We start from the raw sequence: 19,445 nt of genomic DNA on the forward strand, positions 1-19,445 counted from the left end.
TTTCCATCCAGCGAATGAGGGCTGTTCTCTGCGCCAGCCAACACTAATCGCGCAGGGCAAGGGTTTCTCCACGGGGAGGGCGTGCTGTCGGCACAGGAGAGGGAGCAAGGCCTCTGAGTCCGCATCTCCAGCTCCTCACCATCAGGAGCCTCCTGTCGGATCTGCTCGATGTGACCACCATCCCACCTCTGGGCCTGCAGACACCCTGATCTCAGGCTCCTGGCTTCCTTCCTGTTCGCCTCCCTACACTCTGGGCAGGAGTCTGCCTAAACACTTAAATGATGCCTCGGAAAGATAATCTCTCCTTGGAATGTTCTTATAAGAAGAATGTTATTCTTTTACATGAGACAAAACCCTGCTCCCTGTAGCATGCCCCTAGGGTCCCAGAAACTCCCTCTAGGAGCATGTGTTCCCCAGGCCGTGGAAGGGTTGTTGTGGGCCTGGGCGCCAGCGTGACTGCCAGCTGGGAGCCTGGGAGCTCTGGCTGGCTGTGTGACTTTGAAGAAGGTGCTTCCCTCTGTGGCCTTTAGGTTCCTTGTTTGAAAAGGTGGGAGGGACCCAGTGAGCTGTAAGGCCCCTCTGAAGAATCCTTGGGCCAAAGGGCCCCCCGGCTGTCGACTTGCAGTGACCACAGGGACAAGATCTGTTCAGTCTTTTAGACCACCCTTCCCTGATCCAGTCTATCCATCCAGCTGTCCGTCTGTCCATCCCGCCAAGTACCTCCTGAACAGCCCTGTCCTCAGACCCCTGAGCCAGGAGCATGGCCACCAGAAGCTGGAGGTGGACGGGAGGTGCTCCACGAGCTTGCATCTGTCTGAGGGGCCAGCAGGGGTGCTCTACTCAGAGGAGAGGACCCTTTGCCTCCACCACCTGTTGCATCATCCTCAAATACAGGGTGTCAATCTAGACAGGTCCAGAGCCTCTGGAGCCCTCGGGCTGGGAGAGAGGGACACAAGAAAGTGTTCTCTGTCTCCTCAAGGATGACCCCCACCTCCACCCCAGGAGCAGTGGGACTTCCCAGGCCTCGAAGCCACACTTCCACTTCTGTTTGTGCCGCTGGAGGCAGCTGCTTTCCTAAGAGCAAGCACAGGACACTGCTCATCCCTTCATAGCAGCCAAGAGAGACAGAGGCCGCCACTCACCCAGAGAGCGTGTTTCTGCTGTTCCTGATGCCCCTGCCCCCATCCTCCACAGGCCTCCTGGCAGGGTTCCAGGCCAGCAAGGTAGATAAGAGGGGAGCCGGCCTAACCTGGTGCTGCCTGAGGCCTGGAGCAAGCAGTCCCTCCCTCCAGCCCCGTGAAAATAAGAGGGCACATGTTAGGGCCCAAGTGTGACCAGCAGTCCTGGGAAGTGACCACCCTGACTGCACATTACCACCCTCCTCGCCCCCCCGGCAGGTGCTGTCCCCCAGGGCCAGGGTTGAGGGCACACGCTCTCCAGGGCTGTCAGGACTGTGGTGTGTCCCTGCCCCAGCTCCACCCAGGATTTCCTGGTAAGTCCTTTTGGCTTGAGGGCGTTTTTGGAGCCACAGAAATGACTGCCACCCGCCTAGCTGCTTCAGGCAGAAGCCTCCACATGAAGGGCAGCACCAATCCGGCCACAAACACTTTGTCAAGTGTCTAAAAGGGGATGTTTTTGCTCGGTTCTGCGGCCCCACCGCTGACCCCTGCTACCACCACCTCGACGCCAGCCGCTGGCCTCCCTGCCCACATCCTGCTGGAGCTTCAGCAGTGGGCGCTTCCCAGGCCGTTGCAGGTTTTTGCAGACAATCTGCACTGAAGCTGCTGGGCCTCCTGAAGCAGCCACGGGGATTAAGGTGGGAGGCGGGGGCGGGCAGGGCCCAGCATTTCTGGAGTCCAGGCAGTGCCATCTGGCGCAGCAGAGCAAGTGGCTGTTTTGGAGCCTGTCAGATTTGCTTCCTAACTTGGCTTCTACCATTTAGCCGGCCAGAGACGTGGGCCAGGAGCCTGGGTCTACTCACCTATAAAACCCCACGATCCCAACCTCACTGGAGAAGGTGCTAGAGTATCTGACAATAAGTGCCATTGTCCCCATGTAGCAGGACACAGAGGGCAAGGGGCAGCTGAGGCAGGAATGGGGGTTAAAGGATCTTTCCGTTCCTGACTTTGCAGGCTGAATAATAAACAGGGTCAGGCACTGTCTTAAGCATTTTACATATCAATTTATTTAACACAACACCCTATCAGGTAGATGCTATTGTTATCCTCAAGTGAGCAAGTGAACTGCCTCAGCTCAGGTCACCCTGCTAGTGAGAGGCTGAGCCCAGCTAGCCAGCTCTGTCTACACCAGTAAGCTCTGCTCCTGCTGTCTCTTTGGGCTGGAAATAAATGTCCATTGATGCAATGTCTTCACTTGCCATTCACGTTAACTGTTTGTTGAGCTCCTGTGACTGTGGCACATTGTTCAGCCCCTGAATTCAGCGTGACCCAGACAAGACGCAGGCCCTCATCGGGAGGACACTCAGCAAGTCATTGGCTGGTGACCTCTTTGGTCCCACATATGCAGTTCTAAAACTATGATCTCAACATTCACTGATTGAGATCTCTGTGTCTGAAAGTCTCTGATGACAACATCCTTCAAAGGAACAGCTTATGCTCCAACTACAAGGGCTTCAAACCTTTATATGAGTGTTGATGATCTGAGTGTGCTCAGGCTTAATTATATCCTAAAATATACCCCTTACCCAGCTAAAAGGTATGGCAGTGCCACCCAGGCTGGACACAGAGGAGCCAGGTGCCCTTCCTGCAAAGGCTCTTGGGTTTGGTTGGAGGGAAGTCTGAAGCCCAGAGGGGCGGCCCAGAGTTCAGGTGGCCTGATTATGTGGCTCAGTTGTCTCCACAGCAGCTGCTGCTACAGTCCACATGGACTGAACCCTCCTTAAGCTGGAGCTGGGGGCTCAGGCTCAGGCAAAACTAGGAAGGACAGAGGTACAAGCCAGGACTTGCCCTCAAGGCCCTTCAGAACAGCTGGGGAAGTGATCAAGTCCAGGCCAGTATGGTCTGGGCCAAAGGCAAGGCTGGAACAGGGTGGGGACCCCACGTAGCCTGGAAATTTCCCAGATGCCAGGACAGTGGCACCTGGTGTCACGTTGCTGCCTCAGGAGTCTTCTGTTTCCTAATTCTGCACACAGCTGGTTGCGACAATTGCAGAGACAGGGGAAACTGAGTCACCATGAAGTCCAGTGGCGAAGGTGGAGAGGCTAGAACTAGAACCCAGACATTGCAAAAAGCAGCCCCACATCTTAAGAAGCCAAGTCTACATTGGACCCTGATGTCTCTTTCCATCAAGGCATTCATCAAGCCCCGCCTTCCTCAAGAATCCCCTCCTGGGGGGCCTTCCAGCTGGGAGAAGGGAAGTGGGCAAGGAAACCTAGCCTGGGATTGATCCCGTCATCCTGGCCTGGGCCTTTGATCCAACAACCTCCCAACTTCTGGCCAGGATTCCACATTCAGCTTCCCTTTGCAGCCCCTCCACACCCCGCTAGGGCCTGCCTGCTCTCCCTTCGAAGAGTGGAGGGGCAGCCAGTGTCCAGCGCACGCCCACTGTGTGCCAGGGCCCATGCTGGGCACTGGGAATGTGTTAAGATGTCCAAATCGGAGGCTCTACTCTAGAAGTCCCCAGTCTGCCGACTCATACACAGCAGTAGGTGCTCGAGTAACCCTCAAAGTGAACTGGAGCTCTAACGAGGCAAAGAGCAGTGAGTGAACCAGGACTCTATCTCAGGCCCCCCCGCCCCCCACCCTCGGAGCTCCTGATGCCCAAGGGGTGCAGAGGTTCAGAGTAAGGAGAGCCTGCTGCTACTGCTGCTAAGTCGCTTCAGTCGTGTCTGACCCTGTGCGACCCCATAGACAGCAGCCCATCAGGCTCTCCCGTCCCTGGGATTCTCCAGGCAAGAACATTGGAGTGGGTTGCCATTTCCTCCTCCAATGCATGAAAATGAAAAGTGAAAGTGAAGTCGCTCAGTCATGTCCGACTCTTAGCGACCCCATGGACTGTAGCCTACCAGGCTCCTCTGTTCATGGGATTTTCCAGGCAAGAGTACTGGAGTGGGTTGCCATTGCCTTCTCCGAAGGAGAGCCTACTGTTTCCCAAAGACTCTCATCTTGAGTTTACTAGCAGTTATGGAGCATCTCCCTGGAGAAGGACACGGCAACCCACTCCAGTATTCTTGCCTGGAGAATCTCATGGACAGAGGAGCCTGGTGGGCTACAGTCCATTGGGTTGCAAACAGTTGGACACGACTGAAAAGTGACTGAGCACGCACGCATGGAGCATCTACTATATGTCCAAGTCTGTTTTGGGTGGAGGCTCAAAGAAATAACTACTACTGAGTTTGGGGAGGTCAGAGCATCAGCCACATCACTGCCTCACAAGAAGTTAGGGCAGGGACTGAGGAAGTCCTCCCAGTGAAGGGATTTCATAGATGGAGAAAACTCCATGTGAGGCCAGAAGAGAGCAGGGTGGTAGGGAGCTGCTCTGGGAAGGTCTGCCATGGCTGAAGGAAGGTGAGTACCCCCATGAAAGGGGTGATGCGAGCAGAAACGAGTGCTACAGGAGCAGGCAGGGGTATCTCGTCCACTCTTCCAGGTGGGCAGGGTCGGGACAGCTGCCCACAGGCCTTTAGAGGCAGTGAGGCCAGAGTTCCAGGGACTTGTCCCAAGGCACACTGGCAGCCAGGTGGCCCAGGACGCCAAAGCAGCCAGCCAATCATCTTCCAGCAGGGCCGAGGAGGCTGACCTTTGGCTCCAGGTGGCCAGGGGGTCCTTTGGGAAATGAGGGGCAGGACAGCATCCTTCTGGGAAGCCCGGATGGACCTGTTCTTGGCCTCTGACTCCTAAGTATGGAAGCCTGTGTCTCCTTTAAGAGGGTGCTGAGGTTATTTATACCTTGGCCCGCAGGCCAGTGGGTGGGGCAGGAACCCAGGAAGCCAAGCCGGGCAGGCGCTGTGGCTGGAACGGGCTTACCTGCTTCCCGCCACCGGGGCTGGGCGGGGCGGAGCGGGGAGGAGGGGCCGCGCACACAACCTGTGAATCGCCGGACGGCCGGCGGACCCACACTCGCCGGCACCGGCGCAGGGCGAGGCGGGGGCTGCAGGGGCCCGGAAGACGCGAAAAGAGCGAGAAAACAAACTTGGGAGAGAGGAGTGACCTGGGGGCCGGGGGCGGAGTCGCCAGCGGGGGAGGAGAGAGCGAGCCGCAGCGAGAGCGCGGCTGGCCCAGGAAGCGAGGAGCGCCGCCCACCCATCCGGGGCGAGAGAGGCGCCGCGGGCCGAGGCAGGCTGGGCCGGGGGCTGCCCGGCCCTCGACCCCCACCGTGACCCCGCGGCCTCCAGCCTGCCCCCAAGATGATGAAGAGGCAGCTGCATCGCATGCGGCAGCTGGCCCACACGGGCAGCCTGGGACGGTGAGTGTCAACTCCTTCCTCCCAGCCCCATCCTCACCCTGGCAGGACCCTGGGGAGGCCAAGGACAGCTGGACAGCCACCTTAAGACTGGCCACCTCTCCTCCTTCCCCGGAAAGCCACCCCCACCTCCAAAGCAGGAGGAGCAGGCCCTGGCCTTTGGGGCAGGGGAACCCCCAGCTCTCATTGGAGGGTGGGTGGAGGATCAAGGATATTGGGCCTTCTCTGTCTCTAGGAGCCCCCGAGTGGATGGTCCTCCCCCACCTCACTTGTCCCCTCTGTACAATGGGGGTGTTAACCATCCCTGGTTGCCTGGGGGAGGTGATGGTCGCTTAGGGACCCAGACCTCGGGGGAGCAGAAGACACGGGGTCCAGGCAGCGATGGAAGGAGGGGCTTGCCCTTGTCGTGCCCCTCACCTCTTCCTGCCACCGCCAGCCCCAAGGCCTCCTGCTTCTCTGTCTTGCTTCTGCTTTTCGTAGCCTCAGGTGGAAACATCCCCAAGTCCACAAACCTCTGGGCTGGTGGGGTGGAGGCCGGAAATGTAGGGAGCTCCCGGAGCCTGCCTTCTCTCCTCTTACCCCTGCGCTGGGCCCAGGGAAGGGGTCTAGGTGTCCACAGACCCCCACCTATGCAAGCGTGGGCAGCTAGACCACCTTTCTCTGAGCCTCAGTGTCCACCCATGTCCTGGGCCCCTGCCGGCCACCACAGTCCAGAATCCTGTGTGACCAGCAGCTTGGGAGTCTGAGCTTGCACACTTCCCGTTCTTGGGGCCAGCCCAACCCTCCTTTCCCTGGGTCAGCAGAAGACAGAGACTCCTGAAGTCACCACTTCAGTTTCGTCCGCCCTGTCTCAGGACACAGCCCTGGGTGGAGGAGGAAAAGGCCCAGTATCCCATTCCCGCCCCCACGGAATGTGTTCCGACTGGGATTGAGCGGGCGGGCCACCCAGGGCGGCCTGACTGGGAGGGGCATTGGGAGGAACTGGGGTTCAGGTGCCCTGATTGGGGAGGAGCAGCAGGAGGAGGCAGGGGGTTTCCTAACTTGGTCCTGCTCAGCAGAAGCTCTCTCCCCACCACAGCACCCCGGAGACTGCAGAGTTCCTGGGTGAGGACCTGCAGCAGGTACGTGCCTGGGCCGGCAGCGGGTGGCAGGGCAGGTCCGTACAGGCTGTCCGTGGAGGCCCGGGCGGGGATGCCAGTGGGGGCCCTGAGTTGAGTCATTCCCACGCTGTTGGCCATGGGGTCCCCAGGAGTAGCGAGAGAAAGATAGTTTCTGCTCTGGGGGAGAAGAAGGCAGTGGGGCATGGGGGATGACAACCCCCCATGATCTACAGATTATAGATCTATAGATAGGTTATAGGTTATAACCCCCGGACCCCCTCCCAGGTGGAGCAGCGGCTGGAGCCAGCTAAGCGAGCAGCCCACAATGTCCACAAACGGCTGCAGGCCTGTCTGCAGGGCCAGAGCGGGGCGGACATGGACAAACGGGTGGTAAGTGGGGATCCCAGGGAGGAGGGGCCTGGGCAGGACATCTCGGTCCAGTGGGACAGTGAGGTCGGGGCTGGGGTCTCCCTGCTAGTCTGAGTCTCTGGCACCAAGGGGGTGGAGGTTGCTCCGTCCCAAGGCCCTTCCGGACCCTCATTCATGAGGTCCTATTTCTTCCCCTCCCCTTCTTGACCCCGCCCCCTCAGCGCCAATCCTCTGCACCAAAGCCAGGCCCCTGACCACCTGAACGTCTCTGTCCAGTCAGCACCCAGAGCAGGTGCTTTCAACTCAGCAGCCTGTGAGGGCTTCCTGAAGGAAGCGGCATTTGAACTGGATTTTGTGTTACTCACTAGTATTAATCTGCAGCCAGTATTTATGGACTGATTACGGCTAGTCTGTTGCTAAGATATGTCTATGCCTTGCCTCATTGAATGCTGACAACAGCCGTGGGAGGAGGCTGCCTTTATTAGCACTGTCTGCAGCAGGAAATGGAGATGGAGAGGTAGAGTGACTCGTTCAAGGTCACACAGCTAGTACGTGGCAAAACCGAAATTTGAATTCTGGTCTCCCTGACCTAAACTGGTGCTCTCCACAATACTAGCTAGGGACATGGGAGGCATGTTTTATAATCAGACAACCGTTCAGGACGGCCAGAGCAATAGGGAGCCACAGGGGGTTTTGAATTCCTCAGAAGCTAGGTCAGCTACAGAGGCCCTGCGGCAGGGGTAAGGGTCTACTCCAAGGCTGTCTTCCTGGCTCCCCACTCTCCCTCTAACTGTGCACGGACCTCAGGCAAGCTCCATGCACCCTGTTTTTAGTGTTCCATTCAGTGAAGGTCTTTCCTTTCTGCCCATTCAAGTGGCTTCTGGGAGAGGGCAAGGGGGCCTCGGATGGGTCGGGACTCTGTGCATGGTCACGCCGAGATGTCACCTCCACTGTGCCTTGTCTTATCTCGCTTCTACTCTCACCTGTGACCGTGGCCCTCCTGGGTTCCTGCCACTCGTGTCCAAGCCCAAGGCCTTGTTGGGGTTCTACCACCAAGAGACTGGCCATGTGCTCAGACCAGTGGGGTGGGGAAGGGTTGAGGGAAGCCCAGCAGGCAGATGTGCACACCCATGCTCATGGCCACCCCTGCCCCTCCCTGCAGAAGAAGCTTCCCCTCATGGCTCTGTCCACCACGATGGCCGAGAGTTTTAAGGAGTTGGACCCCGATTCCAGCATGGGGTGAGCATGGACAGGGCCCTCAGCCCTCACCTGGAGATGCCGAGGAGGGATCTGGGCTGGGAGAGGGTCCCGATCAGAGAGGGCACCCACTGTGGAAGGATGACCAGGCTGGGAAGAAGGCCTGGGCTGGGAACAGTGTCCAGAGGTCAGTGAGGGCAGCCAGGCCTGGGAGGGCATTGGGCTCGGTGAAGATGAAGGAGAGACAGAACAGACAGGAGGTTGGGACTTCCCTGATAGTCCAGTAGTTAAGACTCCATACTGCCCATGCAGGAGATGCGGGTTCGATCCCTGGTCTGAGAACTAAGATCCTGTCATGCACATAGTCAAAGGAACTTTGGAAAAAAGAAGAGACAGGAGGTGATAGGGAGGGAGGAGGCCCTCAGTCTCTCCAGAGAGGGGGTGAGGGGCTGTGGGAGCCCGGGCCCACTGGGTGCTATGTCCACAGGAAGGCCCTGGAGATGAGCTGTGCCATTCAGAACCAGCTGGCCCGCATCCTGGCCGAGTTTGAGATGACTCTGGAGAGGGATGTACTGCAACCGCTCAACCGGCTGAGCGAGGTGACCCCCCCCCACCTTCTGCCCCCAGCTCCCCCAGCCCCCACCTCTGCAGCCCGCTGACCCCCACCCCCACCTCCTACCCACGCCTACCCCCAGGAGGAGCTGCCAGCCATCCTCAAGCACAAGAAAAGCCTGCAGAAGCTGGTGTCTGACTGGAACACGCTCAAGAGCAGGTGGGAGCCACAGCCTCTAGGGGGGTGGTTCACACCTAGGTCAGCCCATGGATGTGGCCACAGAGCTTCGAGACCCCTGCCCCACTAGGAGGATGCTGCAGGGTTCTTAGGGGTATAGTGTGTGTGCTTGTGCACACACCTGGGGCTTAGGAAGACCTATGGTAATGGTGCATACGACGGGGCCTCTGTGCACATGCTTGTGCCAGCTGGAGGTAACCCCAAAACCTGGGAGAGCCATCAACAACCCTCCAAGAACCCTGGAGGGCCCCCACCCTCCACTCTGGAGGTGGATGGCTAGGATCACCGAGCCCGCCACCAGGGGAGCGCCCCAAAGCACTGCCCACGCCAAGCCGAGACCCCAGACCTGTGCCACCCTGGGATTTATGTCTATCAACCCCCAGAATCCTATGGGGTCAGGTCGATGGAGGGGCACTTGGCTCTGGACATGCCATGGGGACAGTGACCACCCCACCTTGGGACGATCCTCAGGCTCAGTCAGGCAGCTAAGAACTCCGGCAGCGGTCAGGGCCTGGGCGGTGGCCCGGGCAGCCACACCGCCACAGCCAACAAGGTGGAGACGCTGAAGGAGGAGGAGGAGGAGCTGAAGAGGAAGGTGGAGCAGTGCAAGGTGAGGGGCACTGGCGGCTTCCTGGGGGCAGGGGTGGCGGGGGTGGGCGCCGTCCCTACTGCACAGGCCACGTGGCTAGGAAGCAGCCGAGCCAGGATTTGAATCCGGGCTGCCAGGCTCCAGGGTCTGTGTACTCAGCCGTTACCTGGTAGCTGCTTCTGTCTGTATCATACCCGTAACACCTGGGCAGGAGGGACGGGGAGGAGGGCGGGAGGGGAGAATCTTGGCGTGTCGGCTGAGTGAATGAATGAAGGGTGAGTGAATGAAAGAGTGGTGAGTGATACAGAGCACTGGGTTGAGGATATGTGGACACAGAGGAGAGGAACAGAAGAGCCCCTCAAGAGCTTGGAGGGGTTCCCGTGGGCTGGCCCAGGAGCAAACCCTGGCAGAGTGAGAGCAGAGTGGACTCCGGCCCTCCCATACCACTTGGGCAGACCTCTCCCCGCTCCAAGCCTCCCAGCAGGCCGCAGCCTCCCTGGTGCAAGCCCTGCTCTGTTTGTCCCCAAGGACGAGTACTTGGCCGACCTGTACCACTTTGCCACTAAGGAGGACACCTATGCCAACTACTTCATCCACGTGAGTCCAAGAGCGGGCTCCACCACCCGGAGCTCGGGGGCCACTGAGGTCCCCTGCGAGGTGGTGGGAGGGAAGGGTCTGCGTGTGGCCCTGGGGGAGACTCAACTGCCCTCACTTTCCGCCCCCGGGGGGTGCCCCCTTGTCCCCACAGCTCATGGAGATTCAGGCCGATTACCATCGCAAGTCTCTGAGCTCGCTGGACACAGCCCTGGCTGAGCTAAGGGAGAACCACAGCCAAACAGGTGGGGACCTGACCCCCACCCCTGTCCCCCACCCTGCTCAGGGCCTGTTAAGAAGCTTGCACTCCATCCCGAAAGGCACTGGGGAGCCCGGGACGAGTTCTGTCCAGGGGAGGGCTCAATGAGATTTGTGATGGAGAGAGTGCTCTGGCAGCTGCAGGCAGGATAGAATTAAGAGGCAGGATGGAGACCTGTTAGGAGGCAGAAGGGAAGTGACGGAGGCCCGGGCTGGGGTGGAGGCAGTGGAGGTGGGCGGATTGGAGACATGTGTGGGATGGTTTCAGGATGTGTCCTGTGGGTGGTCAGGAGGGAGGTGGAAGCCCCCTGACCTGGCTGCTCAGAGGTGGGAGGACCCCGGGCCGCTGATCTGTCTCGTCCCTGCAGACCCCTCCCCCTCGATGACGGCCGCCCCCTTCTCCAGGGTGTATGGGGTGCCTCTGGGAATCCACCTGCGAGAGCTGGGCCGGGACATCGCCCTGCCCATCGAGGCGTGCGTCATGATGCTGCTCTCTGAGGGCATGAAGGAAGAGGTGGGGCTCGCTGGGGCAGGTGGGGCAGGAGCACGGGCCTCTCATCCGGTCCCACCCCTCCCACCCATGCCTGTGCTGGGGTGTAATCCCACCATTAGTGCCCAGGTGCCAAGAGAAGGCGTGGCCTCCTGCGGTTGAACTGATGCCACCTCCCCCTTAGTGATGCTCACGTGGACCAGGCCCTGTGCTATCAACCCTTTGTACTCCTTGCTCCGTTGCATTACCCCAGGAAACCTTGCAGGGAGCTCTCCATTTTTGCAAGCCTCACCTCTTGCAAAATCGGCTCCATTTTGCAAGAGGTAGACAGAGGCCAGTGGGTAGGTGTGCCCAGTGGCAGGTGAGAAGGTTGGTGGAGAAGCTGCGGAAGCCACGTGAGGCACGGCCCATGCTGCCCTCATCCATCCTGTGCACCTCGGTCCTGCTAGCACATCGGCTGCTTTCCTGAGGACAGGCCTTTAGGAGGTGGATCACACTTCAAAGACAGACCTAGGCTTCGGGACAGTCCTGCGGGGCCTCTTGTCTCTCCTCCACTCCTGTCCAGACTCCAGTCTCCTCATGACTTTTCCCAGCTCCTCCCAGGCTTCTCGTTTTGCTCAGAATCCTAGACCTTGAGAGTCGAGAGGAGCCATGGACACGGTGGTATTCACTCTGCCCACCAGCCCCGAAGCCCCCCTTCCCCTGGGCTCATGAGTGGGCCAGGGCCTCCCAGGCAGGGGGTCCTTCCCCCACCCTGACCCCTCCATGGCCCCCACCCTGACCCCTCCGTGACCCCCACTCGCCTCCTCTCGCCCCTCAGGGCCTCTTCCGTCTGGCCGCCGGAGCATCAGTGCTGAAGCGCCTCAAGCAGACCATGGCCTCAGACCCCCGCAGCCTGCAGGAGTTCTGCTCTGACCCCCACGCTGTGGCAGGTACCTGCACCGAGGAGCCCTGGGTGGAGGGCCTTCCCCCAGGGCCCTAGCCTGAAGCTGCCTGAAACGGTCCCACAGTAGTTTAGCTTAAGGCCTGATACTCTGCCAAGAAGACACTTGAGGAGGCATAGGGGTCCTGAACATGGGGTCCATTGTCAGCCCCCCCAAACGTGTACGTTTTTCTGGGGACAAGATCACTAGTCTTCATCGATTTCTCAACAGCTTGTGACCCAAAGAAACGATTCAGTTCAGTTCAGTCGCTCAGTCATGTCCGATTCCTGTGACCCCATAGACTGCAGCACGCCAGGCCTCCCTATCCATTGCCAACTCCCGGAGTTTACTCTAACTCATGTCCACTGAGTCGGTGATGCCATCCAACCATCTCATCCTCTGTTGTCCCCTTCTCCTGCCTTCAGTCTTTCCCAGCATCAGGGTCTTTTCAAATGAGTCAGTTCTCCGCATCAGGTGGCCAAAGTATTGGACACCTAGACATGTTAATATGAACAAGAGCTACAGGTTCCTAACATGGAGAGAGCCAGGCACTGGGGGTAAAGGTGGCGGCCCTGGTAGCTGAGTCTAATTCCCTGCCAACATTCCAGGTGCCCTTAAGTCCTACCTGCGGGAGCTGCCAGAGCCCCTGATGACCTTTGACCTCTATGACGATTGGATGAGGGCAGCCAGGTGAGGATGAGGGGCATGTGCTGGGGAGGACTAGGCTGCAGATAGGCCGCCCAGGACAGCTCACCCGGTCTTTCCTCCTCCCCAGCCTGAAGGAGCCGGGAGCCCGACTGGAGGCCCTCCAGGAGGTGTGCAGCCGTCTGCCCCACGAGAACCTCAGCAACCTCAGGTAAGCACCCAGCCCACCCCCCACCCTACCACCCCCACCACCCCCTCTGCCCTGGCCTCCCCAGCCAAAGCCCAGCTGGCCCTTCAGGGCCCTGGGCTGGAGTCCTCCCACCTTGTACTAGGCAGTATTTCTGAAAATACCTCTTTGATGTATTAGCCATGTGTTTCTAATACTAGACGTTGAACTGAATATATAGCTTGAACCCTGAAGCCATTCCACCCAGTGGCTTTAGATCACTCCTCTGCCACTCTGTGGTCCCCAGCTAGCAATTTAACTCTCTGTGCCTTGGCGCCCTCACGTGGAAGACATGGAACATAACAGTCCCAGTCCTGTAGGGCGGCTGGGGGGTTCGCAACTTAGTGCCCGCCATGGAGGTGGCGTTCAGTAGGTCAGCTAATGTAACTAGTGAAAAAAATGTTTAAATGTCCCATGTGGTGTCTTTGGTGCTCTTTGGAAACCCTGGGCTGGGAAGGTCTCAGGTCTTGGGGGCATCCATGGGTATTCATGGCCTAAGATATCCGGCCGCTGGTCCAAACCTCCTTCCCACCCCCCAGGTATCTGATGAAGTTCCTAGCGCAGCTGGCCGAGGAGCAGGAGGTGAACAAGATGACACCCAGCAACATTGCCATTGTCCTGGGTCCCAACCTGCTGTGGCCCCCTGAGAAAGACGGGTGAGGGTCTGTGGGTTAGGGGAAGGTGGCAGTCTTGCCCCCTATTTCAACATCTGCTTATTTTCCCCCTGGGCCCCAGTTTCTCCATCCTTGGAATGGGTTGAGCAGCTTCTATTGTCGAGGCTGCTATGAGGATCATGGGATCATGGACCCCACAGGGCTTCAAAGATAGACATTCTGGGTAACGGCTTTAATGGGATGCTTGGTGGCCTGTTGCAGGAGCCAGAAATCTGGTTCCAGCCTCACCCCTCCAACCTTCCAGGGATGAACCTTATAAAGTCACTCTGGACCTTCATTTCTTTATTTGTAAGTTGGAGAGAAACTAGACAGACATTGAGAATTTTTGCTTTGGGCATTTGATGAGCTAATAAATAGAGAAATGTGTTATAAACTGTAAAATGAGATGATATGTGAGGGGTTGTAATTCACCTGGCCACGGATGACAGAAGGATTGATCCTTGTGTCCCCAGCACCCAGCACAGGCCCAGGGAGCTGGGGTCACTAGACTTTGCTAAATGATGACTCACTTTGGCTCTCTTTTTGTCCCAGGGACCTGGCCCAGCTGGACGCAGCCTCGGTCTCATCCATCCAGGTGGTAGGCGTGGTCGAGGCTCTGATACAGAACACTGACACCCTCTTTCCTGGAGGTAAAACTCCTGTCTTTATGAACGATCCACCCAACTTGGTGCCCTCCAGACTCAGTTTCAGTCCCTGGTAGCCCCGCAAACTCACCAGGAGGCCTGGAGGAAATGGCTTCTCCCCGCTAGCCTCAGTTTCTCATCTGTAAAATGGGGATGATTGTGCCTGCTTTGTGGGATTGCCGTGAGGCCCACCTGGGAGTGGGAAGGTGAAACACAGCCTAGATAATGTCAGGAGAAAGGGAAAGTGGTCCTGACGCCTGGTGAGGCGGGGAGGCCGGTGGAAGCTCTGAAAGTTCATACCTGCGCCCTCTGTCTGCAGATATCAACTTCAACGTGTCGGGCCTGTTCTCAGCACCTGCCCCCCAGGACAAGGTCAGCGACAGGCCGGCTTCTGAGGAGCTTCCATCGATTCCCACACCTACCCCGGCCACTGTCCCGGCTCTCGGTCTGGCCCCTGCCCCGGCCTCAGTGGCTACCAAGGAAAGGTAAGGACTGATAGGTATGAAGGGCCCCTCCCTGGCCCCAAGATGCCCAGCCAGAGGCACTATCTCTCAGGGCATCCAAGAGCATTTTAGGAAATTTATTATATTTTCCTCCAAATACCAGATTTCCCAGTTGGGAGTGGGTGGGACTCAGGCATATTCTTCTCAGCTTCTGATATGTTCCCTGCTGTGTTCTATAGCTCTTTACTGAGCACCTACTCTGTGCCAGGCACTGATTCAGGCCCTGGAGATTTAGGGAACTGAGCATTTTGGAATTTGTAAATACTGTACTTTCCAGCCTTCTCTTTGATCCTTTAAACTGAAAGAAGGGCTGCGTGGTACCATACCGTCTCCTTAGCTAGTGGGTGTTGTTCAGTTATCATAGACTGCTGGGGCCCAGAACATGAATTTCCTTAGATGAAGAAGACAGACACATGCTGCCCTTAGGGCTTACATTCCACAGGGTGGGAGACAGAATCAACCAGAACACCAATATAATGTCAGCCAGTTATGTGTGCTATGAAGAACAGAAGAACAGGGCTGGGTGGTTGAGTAGGGAACAGGGATCAAGAAAGTGGGGGTCAGGAAGGGCCTCCCCAAGGAGTAGCCAATAAAGCAGAGCCAGGAATGAGCCATGGCTTCCTCCTCTGCTTCTCATCCGCTCTGTGGCTTCTAGTGGTCGAAACATCCCATAAAGATCCCATGGAGGCTGGGACTTCCCTAGTAGTCCAGTGGTTAAGAATCCACCTTGAAATGCATGGGACATGGGTTCAATCCCTGGTCAGGGAACTAAGATCCCACATGCCACAGACTGAGCCTGTGAGCCACAACTCGAGAGTCTGTGCACCACCACGAAAGACCCCGAGTGCCACAACTAAGATCCGACCCAGCCAAATTAATTACTTTTAAAAGCAGGTCGCATGGAGGCTGAGAGCTGAGACTTTCTGCCCCCATCCTGGCCACGTGGGGGACCATGGACACTCACAGTAGCACACGGCAGCCAGGGCTCAGTGGACGCAAACTCTGGCCAATGCTAGAGGGTCTTGTCAGACCCCAGGCCCGGCCACAAGGTGGTGGGGAACAGCTCCAGGAGGACCCAGACTCAGCCTGTTGGCTGGGAGTCTCCCCGGATGCCTGGAGACCTCTGGGAGATGCCATGGCTGACCCTGACCCTCTCCTTCCCTTGCAGGGCAGAGTCCGAGGCACCCCACAGACCAACCTCCCCCAAGGTCAGTCGGAGCCCCCCGGAGGCAGCCGCCCCAGCAGAGGAGACGGCTCGGAGGAGTGAGTTGGCCGTGGGAGGAGAAGGGGCAGAGGGTGGGCAGGGAGAGGGATCAATAATCCCATACTGCCCCATGTTTTCAGACACCCAGGGGAGGCATGGAATCCAGGGGGCTAAGGGCCTGGGTTTGCTGCCTGACACTCTGGGATCAGATTCCAGCTCTGTGACCTTGGACAGGCGACTTCCCCTGTCTGTGCCTCAGCTTCTTCCTCTGTATAATGGGACAATAACCGCATCTACCATGAAGCTATTTAGATAATTAAATAGGGCTGCCTAGCCCATACTCAGCACCCAGTAAATGCTCCATAAAAGTCAGTGACTGTGAGTGTTGAGGGCAGTGGAGTCCAGTCCCTCAGGAAGCCCTGGAATCACGAAGTACAGAGGGAGGTGGGGTCTTCAAAGCACAGTGAATGAAGGGGTGGCAGTGGTGGTGGTTAGGTGGTCTCTTTCTGTGCCTCTTTGGTACAATTACATGTTGAAGTGGCCTAAAGTCAGGCAGGTGAGAAGGTCAAGGGTTCAAGTGGAGAATCTGCCAGGGTGACTAGGACACTTGAAAGGCCCAGCCCAGGAGGCGCTAGAGTTTTCCACCTGGATGGAGCAGGAAGCTCTGGACCGGCCAGAGCTGGCAGGTCGCACAGGGACCTTCTTACAGGAGGGGGCGTCTAGCTACTTCTCCTGGAAGGGGTGGGGACAGATGGGATGTTAGCTCACCAGAGGACAAGATAAAGGACTGTCACCTGGGCTTATCCTCATGGCAGCCCTGGGAAGTCAAAGCTGTCACCCCATCTCAGCAATGAAGCAACTGAGGCTCCAGGGGCCAAATCCCCCAGTGGGTGGAGGCAGAGCTTGGAGCAGAGCCCAGCTGTCCTGGCCCCACCCAGGCCCTCGGCTGCCTTGTGAGGCTGGACCGTGCAGACGACTCCGAGGTGGAGCAGCCCTAGTGGGCTTCTGAGCAGGGGGTGAGAAGGACCCAGCTGGCCGGTGGGACAGGTGGCATTTCTTTATTCAAGAAATATGTATTGAGTGCCTACTCTGTGCCACCCATGTGCTGTGCCAGCCAGCTGGACGGAAGATGGCCTCACTTAGTTTGCGTTCTAGTCAGGGAGACAAGAAGTAAGGGAGCAAAATTGAAACTGACAAGATCACTTCAGAGAACATGAAGTCCCCCATGAAGAAAATGTGACTGGAAGATATGACAGTAACTGGGGCCAGGTCAGGGAGGGGCCCTCGAGCTGAGGACAAATGTGGACAGAGGCCTGAATGGTGAGCAGCCCGTGTGGACCCTGTTCCCGGCAGAAGGGACAGCAGATAAAAGTTCTTGCGGTGGCATCAAGCTTGGGGGTTTGCCCCAGGCAGTACAGACACCTAACCACCCCTTTCCTTCCTCCACAGCCAAGCGCCCAGCACCCGCCAGGCCCACCATGCCGCCCCCCCAGGTCTCCGGCACCCGCAGCTCCCCTCCAGCACCACTGCCGCCCCCTGGCTCTGGCAGCCCTGTGACCCCTCGGGCTCTGCCCCGCCGTCTGGTTGGCAGCAGCCTCCGGGCCCCCACGGTGCCACCCCCGTTGCCTCCCACTGCCCCCCAGCCTGCCCGGCGTCAGAGCCGCCACTCACCAGCTTCCCCCAGCCCGGCCTCCCCAGGTCTGGCCTCTCTCAGCCCAGTCACTCTGAGCTCACCTACACGTGTGGACCTGGGGGCGGCCACTGAGGAGGGAGAGGGCCCTGAGGCTGCAGGCAGGGCCCCCACTGCCCCAGTCATCCCCCCTCAGGCCCGGCCCAGGAGCCTCGCCTCAGAGACCAACTGAGCCCACAGCTCCTCCCCGACACCCCTCAGCACCCCTTCCCTCCCGCCTCGTCCTCCCAGGACACAGCCCTCACCCCTCCCAATTAGGCGGGAGCCTCCAGCCTTTGCCTAAAGTGCCTTGGTGCCCGCTGGGTCGGCCCCCACGGCAAGAAGGACTCAGGACAGTCCTCCACTTCCAGACCTTTTCCTCTTGGATCACCCTGGGCCTCAGGGGCCCCTCAGCCACCTCTCTGCTCTCTGGCAGGATCCCAGGGGAGCTGCCAGAAGGAAGCAGAGGCTTGCCTGCTCCCACAGGACTTTTTTTTTTCTCTTGCCAACATTTTTTTTTTTGTAAGGCTAGCAAATAAATTATTTTGGACAAAACTGGAGCAGCTACCCAAATGATAGTTTTCTTTTCTATCCTTGAAATAAAGAAGCCACTTTGATAAAAGGGGGAAAAAGTTACTTATTCTTTGCCTTTTTTTTTTTTTGTCTTATCTGAAATAGTAACAGCCAACATTTTTAGCGCTTACTCTTTGCTACACGTTGTACTTTTCTATGCATGAGTTCCATTTAATCCACTTTCAGGGAAGTAAATCCCATTACCTCTTACAGGTGAGGAGACTGAAACTCAGAAAGTGACCAAGGTCACATGGCGAGTGAGACATGGACCTGGCCCACATCTGCTTGATTCCAGAATCTGTCCCTCACATCCTGAGCAATTGGAGTTTCCTTTTCTTCAAATGTGAAATCACTTTAACAGCTTTCACCACAGAAATGTTGTTGTGAGGATGAAATGAGACGCTTGTAAAGACCAAAGCACTGCCCTTGCACACAGAAGTAAGTGTGCAAGGGCAGTGTGAGTGATGGCTGCCGTCGCTGTGTTCCCCCACCTGTGGTCTCTGTTCCCAGGGAAGGCTCCCCGGGGAGCAAGGATGAACTGTCTTCAAACATTCTCTGACCATACTCTGTACCAGACTCTGAGCGAGGTCCCCACTCAGCCCTAGGCCCAGGGAGCTCCTGGGGAAGGGCAGGAGAACTGACAGAATCATGTATCATGGGAGTTTCCTGGTCCAGTGGTTAGGACTCCTATTTCACTGCCAAGGGTGCAGGTTCAATCCCTGGTCGGGGAACTAAGATCCTGCAAGCTGTGTGACAGGGGGGAAAAAAAAAGGTCAGGAGCAAAAGCCCAGGGCAATGAGAAGCAGAAAATATAAGCCCCAGAGGCCGAGGGTGTGCCTTTTCTCAGGTCTTTGAAGCTCCAGTTGCTCCTGGGGGTCAGACCAGTCTTCAGAGTCTTCTCAGAGGTTGGCAGACAACCTTAGATTTGGGACACATGCCTCACCAAGTAGGCACCAAGCTGCCTCTAGCCCAGTGTCTCTACATTCTGGCCTCACAGTAGAATCCCTGGGTGGTTAAAAAACAAATCAAAAAAGTCAGGACTCACCCAAAGGAATTAAAATCAGAATTTCTGGGGTCCTATCACACGTTTTAAAAAACGTTTATCGAAGTATACACTTAAGATCCACACATCTTACTGTATATAAATTATATAATTTTAAAAATCTGTTTCCTTGGGAACTCTACTGCGCAGACAGGGTGGAAAACCACTGGTCCAGGCCAAGGGCTCCAGCGTCTCAGGGGACACCCTGTGCCTCTCTCCCCAATCACAACCACACTGCATCCCAGAACTTCTTCCCAGGACTCCGCTCGAAACTGGAGTGTCTAGGGTTAGGAAGGCAGTGAGATTTGACCCAAAGATAACATCTCCTTTAATATTTGTTTTCCTCCTAGCAACCATCTGTCTTAAGCTTGTGATTGGCTGGGGAACGAGGAACGGGCCTTGTTGTTCCATTCGTAACTCCTTATTGGTCAAAAAGGTCAGTCCCTCTCCCGGCAGGCCGCTGAAGCTCTGCGGCTACTGGTCCAGAGGAGCTGAGAGGCGGGACAAAGGACCAGGCTAGGTCTTCATTGGTCCCCCTTCCCTTGGTGGAGCTCG

General features: G+C 57.4%; 1 protein-coding gene across 1 annotated transcript; it reads left to right on the forward strand.

Moving 5' to 3' along the window:
- The first annotated feature begins 5,022 nt into the window (after nt 1-5,022).
- On the forward strand, nt 5,023-17,907 carry SH3BP1 (SH3 domain binding protein 1). Its single transcript, XM_061418454.1, has 18 exons — nt 5,023-5,424; nt 6,500-6,542; nt 6,807-6,911; nt 8,053-8,129; nt 8,575-8,686; nt 8,783-8,859; nt 9,349-9,487; nt 9,995-10,063; nt 10,215-10,305; nt 10,687-10,832; nt 11,629-11,740; nt 12,340-12,421; nt 12,507-12,587; nt 13,142-13,258; nt 13,808-13,905; nt 14,219-14,384; nt 15,571-15,665; nt 17,056-17,907. The coding sequence occupies exons 1-18, from the start codon at nt 5,366-5,368 to the stop codon at nt 17,466-17,468; spliced, it is 2,082 nt and encodes a 693-aa protein (XP_061274438.1). The 5' UTR covers nt 5,023-5,365; the 3' UTR covers nt 17,469-17,907.
- Nucleotides 17,908-19,445: the final 1,538 nt, after the last annotated feature.

This window comes from Bos javanicus, chromosome 5 (genome assembly GCF_032452875.1).
Source record: "Bos javanicus breed banteng chromosome 5, ARS-OSU_banteng_1.0, whole genome shotgun sequence".
Classification (NCBI taxonomy): Eukaryota; Metazoa; Chordata; class Mammalia; order Artiodactyla; family Bovidae; genus Bos; species Bos javanicus.

Excerpts from the sequence above, each read along its gene's own strand:
- SH3BP1 (XM_061418454.1), top strand. The coding sequence starts at position 5,366 with ATGATGAAGAGGCAGCTGCATCGCATGCGGCAGCTGGCCCACACGGGC. Across the intron at positions 10,306-10,686 it reads GGAGAACCACAGCCAAACAG|ACCCCTCCCCCTCGATGACG; the intron begins GTGGGGACCTGA and ends TCGTCCCTGCAG. Across the intron at positions 14,385-15,570 it reads TCAGTGGCTACCAAGGAAAG|GGCAGAGTCCGAGGCACCCC; the intron begins GTAAGGACTGAT and ends CTTCCCTTGCAG.